Raw genomic sequence first — 23,605 nt, forward strand, 5'->3', positions numbered from 1 at the left:
CTTTTTTAAAAAAACTGATTTAATCTTTGGCCTAAGAACTCCAATGCTCAAGTAATGAAATGGAGAATATCCATTTATATACTAACTCACACATTCCTTGTTATTTTTTCTTTTTATTTATCCTGTATGAGGTTTTCTGAGATTCTAAGATACCTAATTCATTATATTTTTTATTACATTTGGGAAATTTTTGGCTTATTCTGGGGCTCTGTTTATTTTTCTTCCATTTCTTTTTTGTGTTCTTCAGATTATATTACTTTAAAATTGATCCATCTTCAAATTCACTGACTCTTTTCTGTCTCTAATTTGGTGTTAAGCCCATCAAGTTAGTTTTTCATTTTAATTACTGTACTTTTTAGTTATAGAATGTTTATTTGATCTTTTAAAAAAGTTTTCATTTTTCTGATGAAATTTCCTATCCGTTCACACATGAAAATTATAATTTTCTTTAATTCCTATAACATGTTTTCTTTTTGTTCTTTGAGTATAACAGCCAATTTAAAATGTCTTTGTCTGCTAAATAGTACATCTGAATCTCACTGTGGATTTGTATTAATTGCTTCTCTCCACTCCTTTGATTAAGGATTAAAATTAATTAATTAGCTAATTAATTAATTAAAGTATCTAGTAACTTTAGATTGTGATACCTTTTAGAGAATGGATTCTGTTATCCTCTTCTGAAGCAAATTGGTGTTTATTATAGAAGTCAGTTCAATTACTGATCATTTCAAGGTTGATTACCGTAAACTTCTCTAGGCATGGTTTTAAATTTTATTGAGATAGATTTGTCAGATGCCCTAGGTATTTCTGAACTACTCTAACTTGGGTCCAAGCTTTCTCACACATGAAGGTTTTATCAGAGCTTGGTTTTCAGGAAATATAGAATAGTTCTTTCTTTAGGACATGGTTCTTATTTCTAAGGTATGTCCCTTCTGGTATCTCAATTGACTATTATGTATGAGGTGTTAGAAGTTCTTCCACTTTAGCTGTACTGGGCTCCCAACACCGTCTTACCCAGCATTGCTTCATCTCTAGTACAGTTAGTCCCCTACATACAAACCTTCAAGTTGTGACCTTTCAAAGTTGTGAGCATGCGTTCACATGTCCAATCATGTAAGTTAGTTCATGTGTCTAGTGTACGTGTCACATGCTTGCATCCTCTACAAGTGGTTGTGCTTTTGTGTACTTTACAGTACTGTGTAGAGTACAGTAGTACAGTATCTTTACTTCAAGTCCAGGGTGTCTGGAAGCAAGCATAAAAGTAGCAGTGATGTAGCTGGTACCGGTAAGAAGCACCAAGTGGTAACGATGGAAACAAAAGTGAAACTTATTGAGAGAGTAGAGCAAAGCAAAAAGATGATAGACGTTGCTCATTCTTGTAACATGAATCATTCAACCATCGGCACAATTCTAAAGAACAAGGACAAGATTATGGAACATGTGAAGTCTGCTGTGCTGCTGATGTCAACAGTAATATTGAGGAAGCATAGAAAAGTGATGGAAGAGATAGAGAAACTTCTCAGTGTGTGAATGCAGGATCAGCATCAGCATTGGATCCCACTCAGCTTAATGCTGATTCAAGAGAAAGCTAAAAGGCTTTATGAAGACTTGAAGAAGAAACACGGTAAAGAATCAGAGGGCACATTTTTTAGTGCCAGCCATGGCTGGTTTCATTGGTTCAAGGTTAGTGCTAACCTTCACAATGTAAAAGTAAGTGGCAAGGCAGCGAATGCAGATATGGTAGCTGCCCAGGAATTTCCTGAAATGCTTCGAGAAATTATTGATGAAGGAACGCATTTACCCGAGCAGGTTTTTAATGTGAATGAGACAGGACTGTACTGGAAGAGGATGTGAGACTGAAGCTACATCAGTAAGGAGGAAAATTTGATGCCAGGCTATAAAGCAGCAAAGAATAGGCTAACTCTTTTGTTTGGTGGCAATGCTTCTGGTGATGTGAAGCTAAAACCTCTCTTAGTTTATCTTTCAGAGAACCCAAGAGCCCTTAAAAACATAGCCAAAGGCTCTCTTCCTGTTGTGTGGAAGAGTAACCCCAAAGCCTGGGTTACACAGGCCATTTTCCAGGACTGGTTTTTCCACCCCTTTATCCCAGAGGTACAGAAATATTGCTTGGAGAAGGACATCCCATTCAACATTCTTTTGCTGTTTGACAATGCTCTGGGCCAGCCCCCATTCATGGATGACTTTCATCCCAATGTCAAAGTAGTGCATTTGCCACCAAATACGATGTTGCTCCAACCTATGGAGCAGGGAGTTATAGCGACTTTCAAGAAATGTTATTTACATCACACTTTTTGTCAGGCAGTAAAGGCAAGTGATGAATCTGGAACAACCTTGCAACAATTTTGGAAGGACTATAACATCTACAAGGCCATGAAAAACATTGACTTTGCTTGGTGTGAGGTTACGGCTGTCACCATGAATGGGGTTTGGAAAAACCTTTGCCCGCAGGTTGTTCATGATTTTTGTGGACTTGAGAAGGTGGATAAGGAGTCCAAAGAGGTCTTCAGCAACTTAGTGACCCTCAGCAAGAAGCTGGAGCTAGATCTTCAAGAGGACGACTTCATTAAACTCCTTGCTGTGCAACACGAGGAGCTTACTAGTGAAGACTTGATGTAATTGGAGGCCCAGAGAAAGGACAAAGAGAGACAAGAGGAAGAAGTAACTGAAGAACTGAAGAGATTTGTGACTCAGGAAATGGTAAGGGGATTTTCTTTATTTAAGGGGGCACTGTTAGTTTTTGAGGCACAGGACCCAAACCTAGAATGGTACAGGAAGGTTGCAGCAGCCGTTCAGAATGCAATCCAATGCTACCATGTCATCTATGATGAGAAAAAAAGAGCTACTATCCAGATATCACTGGATCATTTTTTGAAGAGAGTAGATAGAATTGAATCCAGCGAGGAACCAGAACCTGTGCCATCAACGTCAGGTGTGAGTGAAATTGCAGCTTGCCCTCCGTCTCCTATTGCTGAAATCCTTCAGCTCTACCATCTCCCACCTCCTCCCTCTCCTCCAGTCAGTAACTCTCCTTGCCTGTTTCACTCGATGCCAGCCCCGGTATGCAAGCTGTTGTACTGTACTACTGTACTTTTCAAGGTACTGTATTCTAAGATTAAAAATGTTTTCTTTGTTTTTGGTGTTTGTTTATTTATGCATTATTTGTGTGAAAAGTATTATAAACTTATTACAGTACAGTACAGTACAGTACTTATTACAGTACAGTACTATATAGCCAATTGTATTAGTTGGATACCTAGGCTAACTTTGTTGGACTTACAAACAAATTGGACTTACGAATGCGCTCTTGGAATGTAAGTCATTCATATGTAGGGAACTTACTGTATCTCTGATTTTCTTTCAACACTGAAGTAAGTTCTCTTTGATAAATCTAATGTAGTTTCACCCTGTGCATGTGCTGTCTAGCCCTCAGCCACAGACTTACAAGAAATGATCCTAGAGTTTTCTGGGTTACCCCGTCACTACCACCATCTTGTATAGTTTTCTAATGCCCTACTCTCAGATTTCAGCTGCTTAAACAGCTTCAAATTTTATTTCTGTATACACAGCTCACGGGACCTCTTTAGTCTGGTTGGTGTCTGGTTTCCTGACATAGTTGGGAAGTCTTTCCGTGGTGGAGAGTCAGTCCTATTGTGGGAGCTCATCTTGTGAATGTCTCTTCTCTCATGGATCGCTGTATCATGTTGTCTATTTCCTAATGTCTGAAAACAGTTGTTTAATATATTTTCCCAGCTTTAAAATTCTTGACAGTGGGGCTAGTCTCTTTATAGTTACTTCAACATGTCTGAGCCAGAAGTAGAGATGTTGCTTTTCTATCAAATACTTTTTCTGCTTTTGAGATGATCACCTATTTGTTCTTTATTTTGTTAATATGTTGTTTGGATTGATGATCCTTAAATGTTATTTTGTAATAATTCCAACTTTTCATGATCCGTCATCTCTTCTATTGATGATTGGACTAAATTAGCTAGTATTTTCTTTAGTATTTTACATCTAGGTTTGTGAAACAGATTTATCTATATGTTTCCTTTTTTTGTAATAATCTTGTCATGTTTTGGTATAATATTGTCCTGGCTTCATAAAATGAATTGGGAAATGTTTCCTTTTTTCCTCTGGAAGAATGTGCTTGAGATTAACTCTTTCTTATAAATTTATAGGTGTTCAGAAGTGAAACCGTTAGGACTGGAATTCTTTTTGTGGGAACATTTAAAATTAAGGATCTGGTCCTTTTAGTAGTTATTGAATAATTCACATTTTATATTGCTTCATATTTTAGTTTCAATAAACTGTGTTTTTATAAGAAATTATACATTTCATCTATTTTTCAAATATATTGACATACATAGTTTACAATATGTTTGTTGCTTTTTTCTTCTTCTTGTCTGATTGTAAAGGACATGTAGTACTAGTCTCTCTTAATTTTTGATATTATTATATGTGTATTCTTACTCTTTATTTTTTCTGTATGAGCTTGCTGGAGTCTGTTCATATTAAAAGTCTTTTTCAAAAAAACTATCTCTTCATGTTTTAAATTTTCTGCAGAGTACATTTAAAAATTTTATGATTTTCTCCTCTTACCTGTCTTATTTCCTTCCACTTTTTTTGTTTGAAAGTATCGCTCTTCTTTCTTTTTAAATGGGATTCTCTACATTGTTCTCTCCTTTTATTAAATTAATTTTTTGTTGGAGTATAGTTGCTTTACAATTTTGTGTTAGTTTCTACTGTACATCAAAGTGAATCAGGTATACGTATACACATATCCCCTCTTTTTTAGATTTCCTTCCCATTTAGGTCACCACAGAGCACTGAGTAGCGTTTCCTGTGCTATACAGTAGGTTCTCATTAGTTATCTATTTTATACATAGTATCAGTAGTGTATATATGTCAATCCCAATCTCCCAATTCATCCCATCCCCCAGCCTTTCCCCTTTGGTATCCATACGTTTGATCACTACGTCTCTGTCTCTATTTCTGCTTTGCATATAAGATCATCTATACCATTTTTCTAGATTCCACATATATGCGTTAATGTATGATATTTGTTTATATCCTTCTGACTTACTTCACTCTGTATGACAGTCTCTAGGTCCATCCACGTCTTTGCATATTACCAGTTTTGTTCCTTTTATGGCTGAGTAATATTCCATTGTATATATGTACCACATCTTCTGTATCCATTCCTCTGTTGATGGACATTTAGGTTGCTTCCATGTCCTGACTATTATAAATAGTGCTACAATGAATGGTGGGGTGCATGCGTCTTCTTGAATTATGTTTTTCTCTGGGTATATGCCCAGGAGTGGGATTGCTGCGTTATATGGTAGTTCTATTTTTAGTTTTTTAAGGAACATCCAAACTGTTCTCCATAGTGGTTGTTTCAATATATATTCCCACTTTTTAGCTTCTTATAATAGGAGCTTAGATAATTGATTTTCAGAGTACATTTTATATTATGTGTAAATCAGTGAAAATCCATCTATGTGTATGTGTACATATATATTTCCATCTTAGAATTGATTTAGCTACATCCCACAAATTTTGATTGACATATATTGATTATGATTTAGTTTAAAATACTATCACTGGGATAAGAGAACATATGCAATATAGTATAAATTCCTTTGAAATTTGTTGAGACTTCCTTCATAGATCAACATATGATCAATTTTGTGAATGTACCATGTTCTTTTGAAAAGGATATATATTCTGTAGTTCTACAAATGAAAAGTGTTCTGTAATTAGAACTAGATATCCTTTTAAATCACATTTTCAAATTGTCTAAATCCTTTCTGAATATTATCTTGGTTTCTCTCAGTTTGTGGTATTGGTATGTTAAAATTTCTCACTATATTTCTAAATTTGTCTCTATCTTCTTTTATTTTGTCAAATTTTACTTATATATTTTGAAGATCTATTGTTAGTTGTATATACTTTCAAGATTTTTGTGTCTTGTTGATGGACTTACCTTTTTTGCATCATGAAATATCTCTGTTCATTTCTAGTAACATTTCTTGATTTAAAGCCTACCTTGTCTCAGCTACATTAGCTTTTTTTTGATAGTGCTTTCCTGTTAAAACTTTTTCATTAAATTAATAAGTATTGTACCCTCTACAACATAGGGCTCAGTAAATATTTTTGGCTGATGATAGTTGAAAGGACCATTTATTTTCAGTCTTTCTGTGCTCTTAAATGTAAAGTTTGTCTTTATAAGCAATATATATAGTTGTTTTTTTATCCAGAGTATTTTTATCTCTGTTTGTAATATTTAGTCCATTTATATTTAACACATTTATTGATATATTTTGTTTAAAATCTACATATTATTTTTTTTTGTATTTGTCCTATATTTTAAATTCTTATTTGCTTTTTTTTCTTTCCTTTCGTATAAGTGGAAGGGAACCAGATGATATAGAGGCATGGTCAGCTTATTTCAATAGCTGTTTTCAGAACATCATAAATTGGCACTTTGTTGAAATATTATTGGTGATACAAGGAAAGCATTTTTATGCATACACACAGAGAGAATACTCCTCATAGGAATGGTGAAGAAGGCCAACAGAATAGTTACAGAAGACCAAAGACCAGATGCTTATTATTATTTGGAACTGTAAACTTAGTGAAAGCAAAGACCTTTTTGTTTGACTTACTATCTGTTCTATTGTATAGTACATAGTATAGTACTTTTTGAATGAATAACTGATTGAATGGCTGAAGAAATGAATTGGCTGTAGGTATGGTATATTCCAAAGTGTAACACAATGGAGTCAGAAGTCTTTGTTTCGGGCTTCCCTGGTGGCGCAGTGGTTGAGAGTCCACCTGCTGATGCAGGGGACACGGGTTCGTGCCCCGGTCTGGGAGGATCCCACATGCCGCGGAGCGGCTGGGCCCGTGAGCCATGGCCGCTGAGCCTGCGCGTCCAGAGCCTGCGCTCCGCAACGGAAGAGGCCACAACAGTGAGAGGCCTGCGTACCGCAAAAAAAAAAAAAAAAAAAAAAAAAAGTCTTTGTTTCAAGGTCTCGCCGTGGTGCTTTAAAGCATGAACTTAAGCAAGCACTAAACATTCCTGAGTCTCAGTTTACTCATTATGGGGTCATGGTGAGGCTTTAGTAATATATAAGATCTGAAATAATTTTGAAACTGTAAGTTTTAAGACACATATGGTGCATTATTATTAGACACAATATATAGCAACAATTTTAAGACATGTTATTATTAGTCAGAATCCATTTATAGTGGTCCAGAATTAAAAACAAAATAAAAATCTTCTTTCCTTTGAATGTTGAAATGTACATTAATGTTTAATTTTTCAACCGTGAAATTTTAGAAGTCAAGAAAATAGTGGCTTTTTTCACTTTTTGTTGTTTTAAGGATAGTAAGTTTTTATTAAGGATTATAACTTATATTGTACCTTCAGTGTGTTGTATTATCTTTATATTCTTCCAACCAGCTCTTTTAGTAGAAGCTGTTGTCTAGTGACATATTGTTTGAATTCAAATTCCAGCTGACTCATACTTGCTTACATGCTGTATAGCTTTGGATAAGTTATTTTATATCTTCGTCCCTTGTTTTTTTCATATGTAAAATGAGGATAGTAATGGTTTCTACCACGTGGGTGTTGTTGTGAGAATTCAATAGGTTAGTATACCTAGCATTTGGGACACTATGTGGCGTGTAGAAATGCTCAGAAAATGTTAATTTTCTATTGAAAATTCGTGTTAATATCAGTTATATACTAGTTAAAATTAATGTTCATATTAATTAACCTAGAGATAAATATTCATATTTCTATTTATACGATTCTTACTTTATAGTTGAAAAAGCAGAGGTTGATAGAGGTTAAGTGAATTTTCCAAGGTCACTCAGTAAGTGACAGAGATAAAACTTGAGTCTAGATCTTCTGATTTCAAGTTTAGTGCTCTCATGTAGTAAGTGTTTTGCCCTTTACAACAGAAGCTTAGTAAATATTTTTGGAGGATAATATTTGAAAGGACTATTTCATTGAAGAATCTCCTTGGAAATTCTGAAGACAATTGAAACTAGAAAAATTAAAAGTTTTTCGTCCTGATTAGCTCTTATTTGTATTTTCCCATCAATGCATTTTTAAAAATATTTATGTACTTAACTTGAGGTAACTGATCGTTTTGGTTCTGGAAGGAAGAATAAGTTTGGTTTCTCCACCCACATTTTAATGAGAGCAGACAAAAATCACCCTAAGGTTAATTGATTTGGTTTTGAAGGAAGGGTTCTCTTATTGTCTTGGATCGCTGCCTGATCCTAGAGTCAGGCAGCCAAAGAATGTTACAGCTGAAAGGAACCTTAGAAGTTAGGTAACTCAATATTCTCATTTTGCAGATGAGGCCCTGAGAGTCCTCATCTGCAAAATGAGAATATTGCAGAGTGTTGCAGAATATTACAATAATGAGGCCATTGTTGCACAGTGAGTCAATTGAGCTCGAATTCAGGTCTGATGATTCCCAGGCTAGTACTGCATCTACTACAACTGTTGCTCAGAAAAACAAGTGACATGCCAGTAGAACTTGTAAAAGAAATAATTAAAAACTTTGGTGGATATAAGGTTAAAGTTTAATTCTGAGTGTTCTTTTGGAGAAAGATAGGCTAGAGCTCATTTTTGGGGGATGACTTATGGAATTATTTAAAAAAAATTTTTTTTAATTGAAGTATAGTTGATTTACAGTGTTGTGTTAATTTCTGCTGTACAACAGAGTGACTCAGTTATATACATATATACATTCTTTTTTATATTCTTTTCCATTATGGTTTATCCCAGGATATTGAATATAGTTCCCTGTGCTATACAGAAGGACCTTACTGTTAAAAGTAGGATGTTGCTGTGCTCTTCAAGTGCAATACTATACTGACTTCTCAATCAATTGCTTTGTTGTTTTCTATAGTTGTGTTTACTCTTCTTTAGTTGTTGATTATCTGGTTTGGGAATTCATAAGACTCTTAGCTTTTGTTTTTATAGCATCCCACTGTTAACATTTTGGGCAATTTACCACTCATTAGAATATCAGGCAGAGAGAGGAGAGACAAAGAATGGGACTCACATCTAAGTTAATACATTTTTGATATGCCTGTTCTGTTGGTGGAGGAAATGGAAATTAATTTCATGGTTGTTTGCGACTTTACCATTATTACTGCTATGTAGCAACTACTCCTAATTTTTGTTTAAAACTTACTCTGCTTTATATATTCTTTAACATGTTCTGATAGAAGTTTGGAAATACACCAAACACAGTACAAACTGCGTAGCCGTGTTGTGAGAATTAAACAAGATCAAATATATTAGAGGTAATTTGTATACCATAATGCTTAATACAAAATACATGAGGTATTATCATCTTTGTTTTTCTAACTAGGAAACTGAAGTTTGGTTGTGATTCTTACTTGGTTTACGGGGGCTTGCCACATGCTCTATACAGCATCCCGATCTGTCAAAGATACTTGTAGCACAAATAGATCTGCTAGGTCATATAGATAGGAAGAGTTGCTTATACCACAGCCTAGACTAGCTGAAAACCTCCTCTTTCTGGACTACATTCAGAGTTGGCGGCCCTGCAGATTGTGAAAAATGAACCTATAAGTACTGAATGATGACAAATGTCATTGTCAGAGCTCATAATATTTAAATGTATATATCATTGAGCTTCATGAACTTCTATTAAAACCCAGCTCTCTTAATTTTTATTAACAGGTAACCTTGGACGGGTGGACCAGGTCTCTGAGTTCGAGTATGATTTATTCATTAGGCCGGATACCTGTAATCCACGCTTCCGAGTCTGGTTCAACTTTACTGTTGAGAACGTGAAAGAATCACAGGTGAGAGAAATAGTGGATACTTTCATTGTGGTTTTGGTAGGAAGATTATGCTTTTGTGTTATTTTAGTAATATCAAAATAATGACCATATTAGGAATATATTCTTAGATATGTGCTGTAGTGATATCATTTTATTTTAAGAGATAGACAGTAACAGGTATAATATGCTAACTTTTGCTATACGGTGATTATGAAAAAAACAAATAGATTATCTGAGAACTCAAAGTGTTCTTTACCGATGGAAGCATTAGTGTTATGTGCTAGGCTTCCTTGGGGGACACTATAAGGAACCATTGCAAGTGACTTGCTATTATGTTTATTATGGAGTGCTGTTCTGTATGTTATTTTTTTCACAGGACTCAGTTTCAGAAAAAGCTTTTCTTCTCCTGTATAACAAGGTGTTTCTATCTTAAAAACAATATGATTCTTGTAACTCATCCTACTTTTTCCCTTTGCTTTGGCTGCTGGAAAACTCTGAGCCAATTTTATAGCCCAATATAATGACTCTGGAAAGCTTTTTTGCTTTTGTTTTTGTATACTAACTTTTCTGTTATTCTGATAGTATTAATCTATCTTTAACCACGATTACTTCATCTACATTTTCTAACATAACAGTGTATGTTTTTATAATCCTGTTCAAATCTGTTTTGAATAAAAGTATTGATGAAAATAGAGAGAACTAATGACATATGCTTTGAAAAACATTAATAAAAATCTAACCCTAAGAAATCAGTTATCATTATCAGACAGCTGCTTCTGGAAGACTTTGCACAAATTTTGTACACATAGTGATAGGATTCTTTTAAGCAGATGAAGCGTAGCCCTATAATCTAACATCTGCCTTCTTCCTTCAGGGTCATTTTTTTCTAGCATATTTGGGAGAAAGTGAGGAGTTTGTTTAATTTCCCTTCCCAAGTCAATCTATTCTGCTTGCTCTTTCACCTGGTTGCTTGCTTCTCTCTGTTTCTTTCAACTGCAACTTGAGTCATGTGTTAGGTAGGCAGTGGTCAGTGTCTGGAATTTAGGGACCCTCATTTGTCCTTGACACAATGCTGTTCCTGGCATGCTGGCTTCGGCAGAAGAGGGGTTCAGGAACAGCCACTTCACTTTACTACCGATTCTTTTAATTTTCTACACCACTGACACAGGACTGGGTGTATGTAATGTTTACTGATGTTTAGGGCTAACTAGAAGGAATTAAATATATGGGAGCGCTTTGAACATGGTTAGCTATATATGATATAGCAATTTAGGACAGTGGGAAAAAAGTTAAACCTCACACAGACTGTTGCTCTAGGACAAACTTTAGTTCCTTGCTTTGCTTCTTAGTTTGGCTTACTCTCCCATGAGGGAATTCTTTTTTCAGTTTTTCATAGTAAGAATAATATTCCTTCCCTGAAACCACCTTTGGGAAACCTATACTTTGCCTACAGGACTTCACCTGTCCCTAGGATTGTCCCTCTTATTCCAGCAAGACAATCAATGATCCTCAAAGTGCTTTTTCCAAAGTCTATGTTACTGACTCTTGAGAGTATAACTCACAACAGGAGGCTTTAGCCACATGTACAAGACTGAATCTTGGCACTCCAAGTTTGGGTTTCCTGTGAAGACCTCTCTGCTACCATGAGGTAAGCATACAACCCCTCATTCTTCTGTTGGTGTGCCTGTCTCATGTCAGTAACTTACAATTGTCACATACACACACCACTGAAAAACAAACAGTAATTCTGAGGCAGTATAGTCAATTCATATTAAGGAAAGGAAACATTTTCTTTAAAGCAGTATAATCTGCCAGGATTTCTAAATTCATAAAGGGGATTACTCTTTTCCTGTTTATGCACAGCACATGCATACCTTTCAACTTGCCTACTGTAACCAGGAATCCACTAACTCCTAAGAAATGAGACCGATTACTTTTCAAGGAACAGAGTCTGTTCTTATATCCTTTGATAAGTAGAGACCTAACAGAAACTCTGACATTGTAGTGGTTTTTTTTTTAACTTTGGGCCATGTTGAATTCCTAGTCTAGTTTTTCTTTCATGTTAGTCTCTCATAAAGACTATCCTTATATAACTCCTATGGTCAGGTGAGGGAGTTGCAGAGCAGTGGGATGACTCGAGGGTTAGGAAAATGTGTTTCTTAAGTTATATATGACCTGGGATAGTCTTTTGGACAAGTTGGTCATACATTTCAAAGTTTCTTGTTCTTTTCTCTTCTAGTTTGCTTACAGGTATATTCATTTTGTTGCTTAAAATGTCTCTTCCAGGGTGTTATAATTTTCATACTACATGTTAAAGTCATACAGTCTCTTTTGAATCTTCTCTATCAATCAAGGAAGTAACATGAATATGTTCCAAGTTATTATTCTAATAAGAAAGTTGGTGCTGTTTTATGGATACTTATTTTTAAAGTTGAAGGAAACAATATTTGCTCGGTCTGTCTGAGTTCTAGCTTCATATCCAGTGTTATCCTACCCTTGTTACAATTAGAAATCATGAACATGTTTATCTGGTTTCCTGGAGCCTGATGCTTTATCAGCCTCCTTCTGTGGGCCATTGCTTCTTCAACTGTAATCACATTATATAGTTATGGAAATCTGTCTCAAGAAGGCATAAAGATCTGCTGGAAAGATAAAATACATATCTCTAGCTCACAGGATATTTGTTTTCATGGTTGTCTATATGAAAAAGAATGGTTTTACTGTTAAGTTTGACTTGTGAGGCCTGTTTTTATGATGTCTCTTCCTGTAATCTTTTTCCATCTCTCCAATTTCCTTTAAAATGAGACCTTCATGAATGTAATCTAGTCAGGAGCCTTATTTAGGGTTTGGTACTAGCGGGCAAAAGAAATATTAGTCATCAAAGGCTGACTCCACTAAAAATCAAAGCATCAAATATACTGTATAAACAGGTCTAGCTTTTGGGTTATCTTCCTTATGTTTTTAGAAAGTGATAAAAGCTTGGAACATATGGTGCTGTATTCCAGGACCGATATATTAACCCCCTGAAGTAGTTGTTAAATAGTACATTTGCAAGAATCTATGATAACTAAACATCCCGGTATCTTTATTGAAAAGTAATTTTCTCTCTGAAAAACCTATATTAAATATTCTTATGTGGAAATTATTATTGATGCAGCAGAACACTCGTGTGATGTGAAAGCAAATCTTTCTATTTAAATATGATAAAACTTCAGCCAATAAGAAGAAATAAAATGATGTGCCTGGATTGTTGAAACTGTTTTCTTTCCTTTATAATCTTTTTATCTCTTTGAGTTAATTTTTTCCCTTTCTGATTATAAAAGTATCCAATGCTCACTGTAGAAAATTTGGAAAATATGGATAATTATTAGAAGCAGAGAAAAAGCACATTCCCCCCCACCCCCCGAAACACACACCCATAATCTTACTACCTAGAAGCAAATACTATTAACTTTTGGCATATTTACTTCTAGGCTTATTTATTTTCTATTTTATTTTTGGAGAATAATTAAATTTGTACCATATATACATTTTTATATCTTACCTATAAGGAAGCTAAATGGTATCACAAGCAATTTTCTGTCATTAAAAACCTCATAAACATGGCTGTACAATAGCTATGTACTATTGGACCATTTCTTTAAATCTTGGGCATAAAGATTATTTTCCATTATTGGTTGTTATAAATAACACTGTAGTAAACATCTTTATGCATGAAGTGTTACCCAGATTTCATTTTGCTTCCTTAGGATAAATTCCTTGAGGGAAATTGATGGGCAAAGTATATTAATATTTTTAAAACTCTTCATTCATATTTCTAAATTGCTGCCAGACAATTTATAGTATTTTTCTGTCCTATCAGCAGTCAGTGAGATGCTTTTTCTTTAATTTCTTGTTTTGAAATGTTTAATGAACTCAGAAGTTCATACATTAAGCATAAATTGTTTCTTTTTTCTCTCTTACTTTGAATATAATGCAGTGGTTCAGGCCTCTAGTCATAAAGGAATTAACTGCATTCTAGGAACAACCTGAGACAACAAAACATACCTATTTATCATTTTGACTCTTTCTTATTTCATCAATCCTGTTTTGTCTGGGTGTGCCAACAGAATTTCCTCTGACGTATATAATGTGAAATTTTTTTTTAAAACAATGAAATATTTCTCACATTATTATAAACAGTAATGTAGCTTAAACACACACACACACACACACACACACACACACACACACACACTTTTATATATGACATGTCTGAATTGGACTTTAAAAATTCCAAGAGTTTGCTGCTGCTTTAGTCTCCATCCTGGCGATTTCAGTCTCAGTAAAACTTCATCCTGGCTATGGCCAGACTTGACAGTAAACAGAGGCAACATATCATGGTAGAAAGATCACAGGGCAATGGATTCAAACAGACTTGGGTTTATATACTGAGTCATACTTATGAGCTGTTTTACCATTGATCGGTTAAATTAATCTCTTGGCACCTCAGTTTTCCATCTGTAAAGCAAAGATGATAATACTATTTCTTGTGAGCATTGTGCATATTAAATGGGAAAGTGCAGCTAAAGAGCCTACCATGGTGTTTGGTAGATAGATAATAGAGATTCACTACTTGATGGCTGTTGTTTTTACTAAAACACCTCAACAGTAGAAATAAGACTAAAAACAGCAAAAGGAAAAACTACCACAACAAATTATTACTAGATTATTACTACTGTTTTTGTTCTGCTCTTCTTCCTTCTCTTTCTCCTTCTTCTAGTCCTTTTCTTCATCTTCTTTCTTCTTCTTTCAAATCTGCTATTGCAAAATATCGTCATCATCATTATCATCAACATAATCATCATCATCAAGCAAATTGTAATCGTTATGAATATGTACTCGATATTAGACATGCCTGAATTCCAGGCCTAGCTCTGCCAATTACTTTCTATGTCTGTGATAAAACTCTCCTAACTGGCCCCCTGTTTATATTCTAGGCCTACCCTGTCTTTAATGCGTACTCTTAACAGGGAAATGGGAGTAATTTTATGATGTAGGTCATATCACATGATTACTCTGTTAAACTCCTCTAATTAACTTTTGTATCTCAGCGTAAAAGATGATATCTCTAAAATGGCCTACTAGATCCTGCAAAATCATTGGTCAAACCCACCTATCCTACCCTACAACATACGCACTGCTTTGACCACATTTCCTACTACTTTCTGCCTTGCCCACACAGCTCTGGCTTCTTTGCTGTACCTCAAGCCAGGTATGTTTCCACCTTAGAGCACTGGCTTAGGGTTTAGGGCAATGACTATTCCCATTTGCCCTTTCCAGCAGATATTTGTATAACAAATGCCACCTTCTCTATGAGGCCAACCTTAGTGACTTATTCATTTTGTCCTCCTCCACACACCCCACATATGCTGTTCTACTTTCTCTTTTAGAAACTATCACTTTATAATATACTGTTTAATTAATTATTTTATATGTCTATTTTTTGTCTTTCTCTTTGCCCTCAATGATACACATAGGCTTATTTAAAGTTTTCTTAGTGCAGGCCTAATGTAGTGATGTTTGTTGGGTCTTTCTGGGTCCAGACACGACCCTTCTGGAGTATCTACTGAGTGCTCCAGGTGTTCAAAGGGGTCTTTTTAATCTGTCTGGTTACAATTAGAACATCTCCCATTCCTGTGTCTCGAAAGCTGGAGTTATCATAGGAATTATCTCATTTGTTTCCCTTCTATTAGGGATCCCACCTTTGTGATGCTAATTATCCAGTGTCTGAAAACATCTATTTCAAATATTTTATTCAGTTTTTTAGTTGTTTATGGTATTAGGTAGATGTAGAACCAGTTACTCCATTGTGAACATCAAGGCTTGCTTTTAAGTATTACTAAGGCAGGTCTAGAGTAGCCTGAACTTTAGGGCCAGTTTAACCCTGCTACTAAGATGTGATACTTCTGGAGTCTCTAGTGAAGTGTTATGATTTGTTTGGGTTTGAATGTCTCCCAGCTCTGCGTGAGTTCCTGGAATTGTTCTTCCACTTTCTAGTAGTTATTCTTTGCTTATTTTCATGGAGTCTTACCTTATGTATGTACAGCTTTGCATTCAGCCAAAGAATCAAGTTGAGCCCTATGTCAGTTTCTGGAGTTTTTCTGTGCATAGTTTAGTCTTCTCCAGTGCTCTCTGTTCTGTAATTCCAGCCACATTATCACTAACCCAACTCTGTAAACTCCAATTTCTGTTTAACTCAGTGAGGTATCCACATTTTTCATGAGCTCCTTTGCCTTGCATCATAGTTCAGAATGTGCCTCCAGACAGAAATCTTTAGTGATCAGAAGCCTTACCTTATTTCTCCCTCTCAGGGATCAATCATGAGTTGCCTACTGTCCACTGTCTTAAAAAAATAGTTTATATGTTTTGGTCCAGCATTCTAGTTATTTATGGAGGGAGGGTAAACTTATTACCAGGCAATTCATTATGGCTGGAAGCAGACCATGGTTGTGTTTTTTTGAAATACAGACCACAAAATAAGAGAAAGTTGAGAGAGTCCAGGATGCATGCAAGCAAACTTAGAGAAGAGAGAATACAGTAAGGGGACGGGGAGTCATGAAAAGGTGAAGGGTAGTAAAAACACGATAGATCAGTGCATTGAAAGTAGCATAACTATACCATCCAATGTCAATTTTTATCCAATCAGTCAATTTTGAGAGTGAAAGATGCTCTAATAATTACAACTGGACAACAGGCATAAACTAGAACTTTTCTAGGCAAACAGGGATTTTTATTTACTCTTGTTGGAGATTCTTATGAAGTCAGTGGTTAGTGTACGATAGTGAATAAGCTGCAAAGAAGCTGTCATTAGGTAGTAGAATGACTAAAAGAAAATTGAAGGAATTACAATTATTGTAACTATTGGAAATATCAAGGTGTATAGTATGATTATGGGAGCAGCTAGAGGTATATAATGGAAGATAAGATATTGGAGAGGAGGAACTCAAAGTACCCAGAGTGTTGGAAATATTGTCTCTGTATATATTGGAGAAATGTCAGTGAGGTCTGAACAGCAATCATTGAAAAATGAGAAGGAATGACAGAGGGGTACAGAGATAACATCAATAATGAGAGATAGTTGAGGGATAATCTGATAAAATGAGATTCAAACTATGTTTTTGGAAGTGAAAGCTCAATATTATAAAGATGTCAGTTCTCCCAAAATCACCCAAAATCATTGGAATTAATACAATTCAAATCATTATCCTTGTCACATTCTTTTCATAGAACTTGATAAGCTAATTCATGTAGAAAAGCAAAGGGTCAAAAATAGCTAAGCCAACTTTAAAGAAGAATAATGAGTAGGTATGTGTTTATTTTATAGAAACTTATATTTCAGCTAATAATTTTTATTTATAGAATAGTGATTAAAATAGAATGGCATTTGAATAAGAATAGACAAATAGTCTAAATGGACAAACTGGAACTCAGAAACGAGGCTGTTTATATAAGGAAACTTGATCTATGACAGAGTTTGTATTATAAAATAGTAGGAATAGTAGGGCCTATTCAATCAATAGAGTTGTATGACAAAGAGCACCCCATCTCAAATTATTTTTAAAAACCTTTTAGATGGATTAAAGACTTGAATATGCAAACAAATTAAAAATTTAAACTATGAAAATAAATAAAAAATAAATATGTTATTGGCTTTGGAATAGGGTTGAATTTCTTATGCAAGGCACAGGAAAGCAAAATTATAAAGAAATAGATAGATACTTTTGAGCTTGTAAAAATAAAGTCTATGTGACAAAGACCTAAAGTTGAAGGATATGTACTATTCTGGGAAAAGAAATTTGTGCAATGTATTACACATATAAGATTGGTATCCAAAATACATAAAGAACTTTCACCAGAAAAAAAAGAAAAACAAAACCAAGTAAGCCAAGGATATAAAGAGGCAACTTACAGAAGACTAAGTGATAATGCAAATAGAGGTATTCTCACAAAGATTGGGTTTAGGAGAAGAAACCGTCTTAGCAGTAAGGAAAAGAAAGAGTAGAGAAATCTTTCTCAAGTATACTGGCATGTAAAAAACATCTCTTACTTCTGATTGTTCAGGAGTAGTGATAATATTAGAGTGTAGTGGTAAAAAGCATGAGCTTTGGTGTCAGAATCTTCATTCTGTTACTTGCCAGCTTTGTGTCCTTGGACAAGTTACATAACCCCACTAAACTTCAGTTATTCACCTTTAAATTTGGTTTAATACCACTGGCCTTGAGGCACTGTTTGGAAGATTAATAATAGATGTTAATAAAAGACCTGAATAGTGTCTGCAACATGGGTACATATTTTTATTAGTAGCTTAAGTAAACTCACTTGTTGAATGAAGTCGGTGGCACATTTACTTTAGGATGGTCTTTATAAGATACACCATAAGTTAGCTATATTTCTGATTCATGGAGTCAGAAGTTCTTTGTTCAAGGAAACATTCAGAAAGTAGGGTAGCATTCAATATATAGAAAATATGGAAAGCTTAAAGAATTTGTATATCAGCTATATTATTTCAGTTTTACTGTAAACACTGCCAACATGAACACATTTTTATTCTTTCAAGTTGGCTTCTATTGGTTTCTGGGAATTGGTGGTAAGTCTAAGAACTATACCCAAAATTATTTGTATATTTATAATCATGATATACATATATATCAATGCATTTTTGTGTTTATAATGTTAGTGTATTTGTTCATTATATCAATTAGACCAGGCACTATTATCATAATTTAAAATGGTAGCACTCAAATATAGACTTAGCTGGCATTATACTTTGTAGTATTTATTAAATAGGCATTTCATTACTGTAATAGTCATAAGTGATATTCATATTGTTAAACTCAACAGACATATTATACTCACTATGTGAATTTATCTTGCATTTGATACTGTTGACAGTTTGCTGTTGGAAATTCTGTTACCTTGTCTTTCCTGGTATTTCTCTCTTTTGATTCTCCTTGTATCTTCTTGCCTATTTCTTTTGATTCTCCTTCATGGATTTCTCTTCTACAAAATCCTTAAACATTTATACGTGATTCCATCTCATATCACTACATCTTACATTTCTTTTCCATATTCCCAATACTGTCTATACTTGAAAATCTCTCCTGATATCAAAACTCCTACTTTGAACTGCCTTTTGGACACCACCACTGAATGTCTCATGGGTATCTCAAGCTCATCATTTATAAAATGAGCTCTTTATCTTGCCCTCTCAATCTGCTTCTTCTGCCTGCTTGACATTCCAGTGAATTTACTACTATCCATGCAGTCATTCAAATTGGAAACCTAAGAGCTACCTTAGATTCATCCTTGTGCATCCGTATCTAAGAATAGAAATAATGACAACTATCATGATATTAATATAACCACCATTTATTGATCACTTATGCTGTGCCAGTACTGTACTAAATGTTTATATGGAATCTTCCCAACAACTCTGAGAGGCTGTTATTATTATTATCTTCATTTCATAGATGGCAAAATAAAACATGCCCCTTGGTTTTACTACCTTTAAAATCATTTCCTGCTCTCAGGTGGCAGAGTCAAGATGGAGGACTAGGAGGACATGGAGTTCACGTATCCTCACAACTAGGGCACCTACCAGGCACTGGTGGGGGACCATGGACACCTAAGGGGATGGGAGGAACCCCTGAGTGACTGGGTTAGATGTTGTGGGGAGGGAAGGGGGAGGAAAAGTGGAGGCTCAATGGATGGGACCAGTGCCCCTGAGGGGTGGCTGGGGGAGGGGAGGGGTTCCATGCTCAGGATGAGCCCAACCACAGTGAGGGGACCAACAGGAATGGAGAGAGGCCCTCGGGAGAGTGGAGGATCGGAAAGGAATGTGGCCAGCGTTTCCTCTGCCCACTTGGGCCCGGGAGAGCCTGGTGAGGTCCCAGGCCTAATCCTCCACCCTCTGAGGCTCCCTTCAGCCATCCTGAGCCTAACCCCCCCACCCTACCCCCCTGCATGCCCACCCAGGGCCTTACCTCTGCAGTTTGCACTCTGAGGCCCCCTCTAGCCGTGCTGCCTTTTCCAGCTGTGCAGGTCCTGAGCCTAGGCCCCACCCACCCTAAACCCTGCCCTGCCTCAGCCCCACCCCCACCTAAGCTCCACCCCCCACAGCCAAGACCTTTTCTGACTTTTGTTTTTTTTAGGTTGTGGTTCTGTTGTTTCATTTATATTTTTATTTTTTCTAATAAAGTTTTTATTTTTCTAATTTTATTTTATATTTATGCTTTGTTATTGTACTGCTCCTTTTTTTTTCTTTGGCCATGCTGTGGGGCTTGCAGGATCTTGGTTCTCAGGACGGGGGTTGGGCCTGAACTCCTGTGGTGGGAGTGCTGAGTCCAAACCTCTGGACTAATAGACAACCTCAGACCCCAGGGAATATTAATCAGAGTGAGGTCTCCTGGAGGTCCTCATCTCAGCACCAAGACCCGGCTCTACCCAACTGCCTGCCAACTCCAGTCCTAGACTGGTGGAAATAACTGCCGAAGAGGAGAATAAAGAAAAAAAAAAAAGAAAATAATTGAGGACAGTCTCAAAGACCTCTGGGACAACATTAAATACACCAACATTCAAATTAGAGGGGTCACAGAAGAGGAAGGTAAAGAGAAAGGGTCTGAGAAAATATTTGAAGAGATTATAGTCAAAAACTTCCCTAACATGGAAAAGGAAATAGCCACACAAGTTCAGGAAGCACAGAGAGTCCCATACAGGATAAACTCTAGGTGAAACACACCAAGACACATTAATTAAACTAACAAATAATTAAATTCAAAGAAAAAATATTAAAAGCAGCAAGGGAAAAGCAACAAATAACATACAAAGGAATCCCCATAAGGTTATCAGCTGATTTTTCAGCAGAAACTCTGCAGGCCAGAAAAGAGTGGCAGGATATATTTAAAGTGATGAAAGGGAAATCCTACAATGAAGATTACTCTAACCAGCAAGAATCTCATTCAGATTCAATGGAGAAATTAAAAGCATTACAGACAAGCAAAAGTTAAGAGAATTCAGCACCACCAAACCAACTTTACAACAAATGCTAAAGAAACTTCTCTAGGCAGGAAACACAAGTAAAGAAAAAGGCCCACAAAAACAAATCCAAATCAATTAAGAAAATGTTAATAGAAACATACATATCGATAATGACCTTGAATGTAAACAGATTAAATGATCCAACTAAAAGACATAGACTGGCTGAATGGATACAAAAACAAGACCCATATATATGCTGTCTACAAGAGACCCACTTCAGACCTAGGGACACATACAGACTGAAAGTGAGGGAATGGAAAAAGATACTCTGTGCAAATGGAAATCACAGGAAAGCTGGGGTAGCAATACTCGAATCAGATAAAATAAACTTTAAAATAAAGACCGTTAGAAGAGAGGTAAGGAAGGACACTACATAATGATCAAGGGAAAAATTCAAGAAGAAAACATAACAATTATAAATATTTATGCACCCAACATAGGAGCACCTCAATACATAAAGCAAATGCTAACAGACATAAAAGGGGACGTCAACAGTAAGACAATAACAGTGAGGTACAGTAACACTCTAACACCCCACTTCCACCAATGGACAGGTCATCCAGACAGAAAATAAATAAGGAAACACAAGCTTCAAATGACACAATAGACCAGATAGATTTAATTGATATATATAGGACATTCCACTCGAATGTGGCAGAATACACTTTCTTAATGCACATGGAACATTCTCCAGGATAGATTACATCTTGGGTCAAAATCAAGCCTTGGAAAACTTAAGAAAATTGAAATCTATCCAGCATCTTTTCTGACCACAAGCCTATGAGATTAGAAATCAATTACAGGAAAAAAAAAACTGTAAAAAACACAAACACATGGAGGCTAAACAGTGCACTGCTAAGTAACCAAGAGATCACTAAAGAAATCAAAGAGGAAGTTAAAAAATACCTCGAAAAAAATGACAATGAAAACATGATGACCCAAAACATATGGGATGCAGCAAAAGCAGTTTTAAGAGGGAAGTTTATAGCAATTCAATCTCATCTCAAGAAACAAGAAAAGTCTCAAATATACAATCTAACCTTACACCTAAAGCAACTAGATAAAGAAGAACAAAGAAAACCCCAAATTAGTAGTAGCAAAGAAATCATAAAGATCAGAGCAGAAATAAATGAAATAGGAACAAAGAAAACAATAGCAAAGATGAATAAAACTAAAAGTTGGTTCTTTGAGAAGACAAACAAAATTAATAAGTGTTTAGCCAGACTCATCAAGAAAAAAAGTGAAAGGACTCAAGTCAATAAAATTAGAAATGAAAAAGGAGAAATCAAAACAGACACCACAGAAATACAAAGGAACATAAGAGACTACTACAAGCAAATATCTGCCAATAAAATGGACAACCTAGAGGAAATGGACAAATTCTTGCAAAGCTACAATTTTCCAAGACTGAACCAGGAGGAATTAGAAAATGTAAGCTGACAAATCACAAGTACTGAATTTGAAACTGTTATTAAAAATCTTCCAACAAACAAAAGTCCAGGACCAGATGGTTCACAGTCGAATTTTATCAAACATTTAAAGAAGAGCTAACACGTATACTTCTCAAACTCTTGCAAAAAATTGCAGAGGGAGGAAAACTCCCAAACTTGTTCAATGAGGCCACCATCACCCTGATACCAAAGCCAGGCAAAGATATCACAAGAAAAGAAAATTACAGACCAGTATCACTGATGAACGTAGATGCAAAAATCCTCAACAAAATACTAGCAAACAGACTCCAACAACACATTAAAAAGATCATACACCATGATCAAGTGGGATTTATCTCAGGGATGCAAGGATTCTTCAATATATGCAAATCAATCAATGTGATACACCATTTTAATAAAGAATAAAAACCATATGATCATCTCAATAGATGCAGAAAAAGCTTCTGAGAAAATTCAACACCAATTTGTGATACAAACTCTCCAGAAAGTGGACATGGAGGGAACCTACTTCAACATAATAAAGGCCATATACAACAAACCCACAGCCACCATCATTCTCAATGGTGAAAAACTGAAAGCATTTCCTCCAAGATCAGGAACAAGACAAGGATGTCCACTCTCACCACTATTATTCAAAATAGTATTGGAAGTCCTAGCCATGGCAATCAGAGAAGAAAAGAAATGAATATAAATTGGAAAGGAAGAAGTAAAACTGTCACTGTTTGCAGATGACATGATACTATATATAGAAAATCCTAAACATGCCACCAGAAAGCTACTAGAACTAATCAGTGAATTTGGCAAGGTTGCAGGATACAAAATTAATGCACAGAAATCTCTTGTATTCCTACACACAAAAAACAAAAGATCAGAACGAGAAATTCAGGAAACAATCCCATTTACCATCACAACAAAAAGAATAAAATACCTAGGAATAAACCTACCTAAGGAGGCAACAGACCTGTACTCAGAAAACTATAAGATACTGATGAAAGAAATCAAAGATGACACAAACAGATGGAGAGATATACCATACTTCTGGATTGGAAGAATCAATATTGTGAAAATGACTATACTACCCAAAGCAATCTACAGGTTCAATGCAATCCCTATCAAATTACAAATGGTATTTTTCACAAAATTAGAACAAAAAAATTTGCTATTTTTATGGAAACCCTAAAGACCTCGAATAGCCAAAGCAATCTTGAGAAAGAAGA

The 23,605-nt window shown here is 35.5% G+C and overlaps 1 protein-coding gene across 2 annotated transcripts in view; it reads left to right on the plus strand.

Annotated features, from left to right (window-relative positions):
- AGBL4 (AGBL carboxypeptidase 4) overlaps positions 1 to 23,605 on the plus strand; it is a gene marked incomplete at both ends in the record, with an annotated part of 1,409,253 nt that overhangs the window by 229,371 nt on the left and 1,156,277 nt on the right. For both annotated transcript variants that reach the window (XM_082661428.1, XM_082661429.1), the window contains one exon: positions 9,755 to 9,879. In XM_082661428.1, coding sequence (XP_082517554.1) covers positions 9,755 to 9,879 — 125 coding nt within the window. The remainder of the gene's footprint in view (positions 1 to 9,754; positions 9,880 to 23,605) is intronic.

This window comes from Grampus griseus (assembly GCF_964374135.1).
Source record: "Grampus griseus genome assembly, chromosome: 1".
Lineage (NCBI taxonomy): Eukaryota > Metazoa > Chordata > Mammalia > Artiodactyla > Delphinidae > Grampus > Grampus griseus.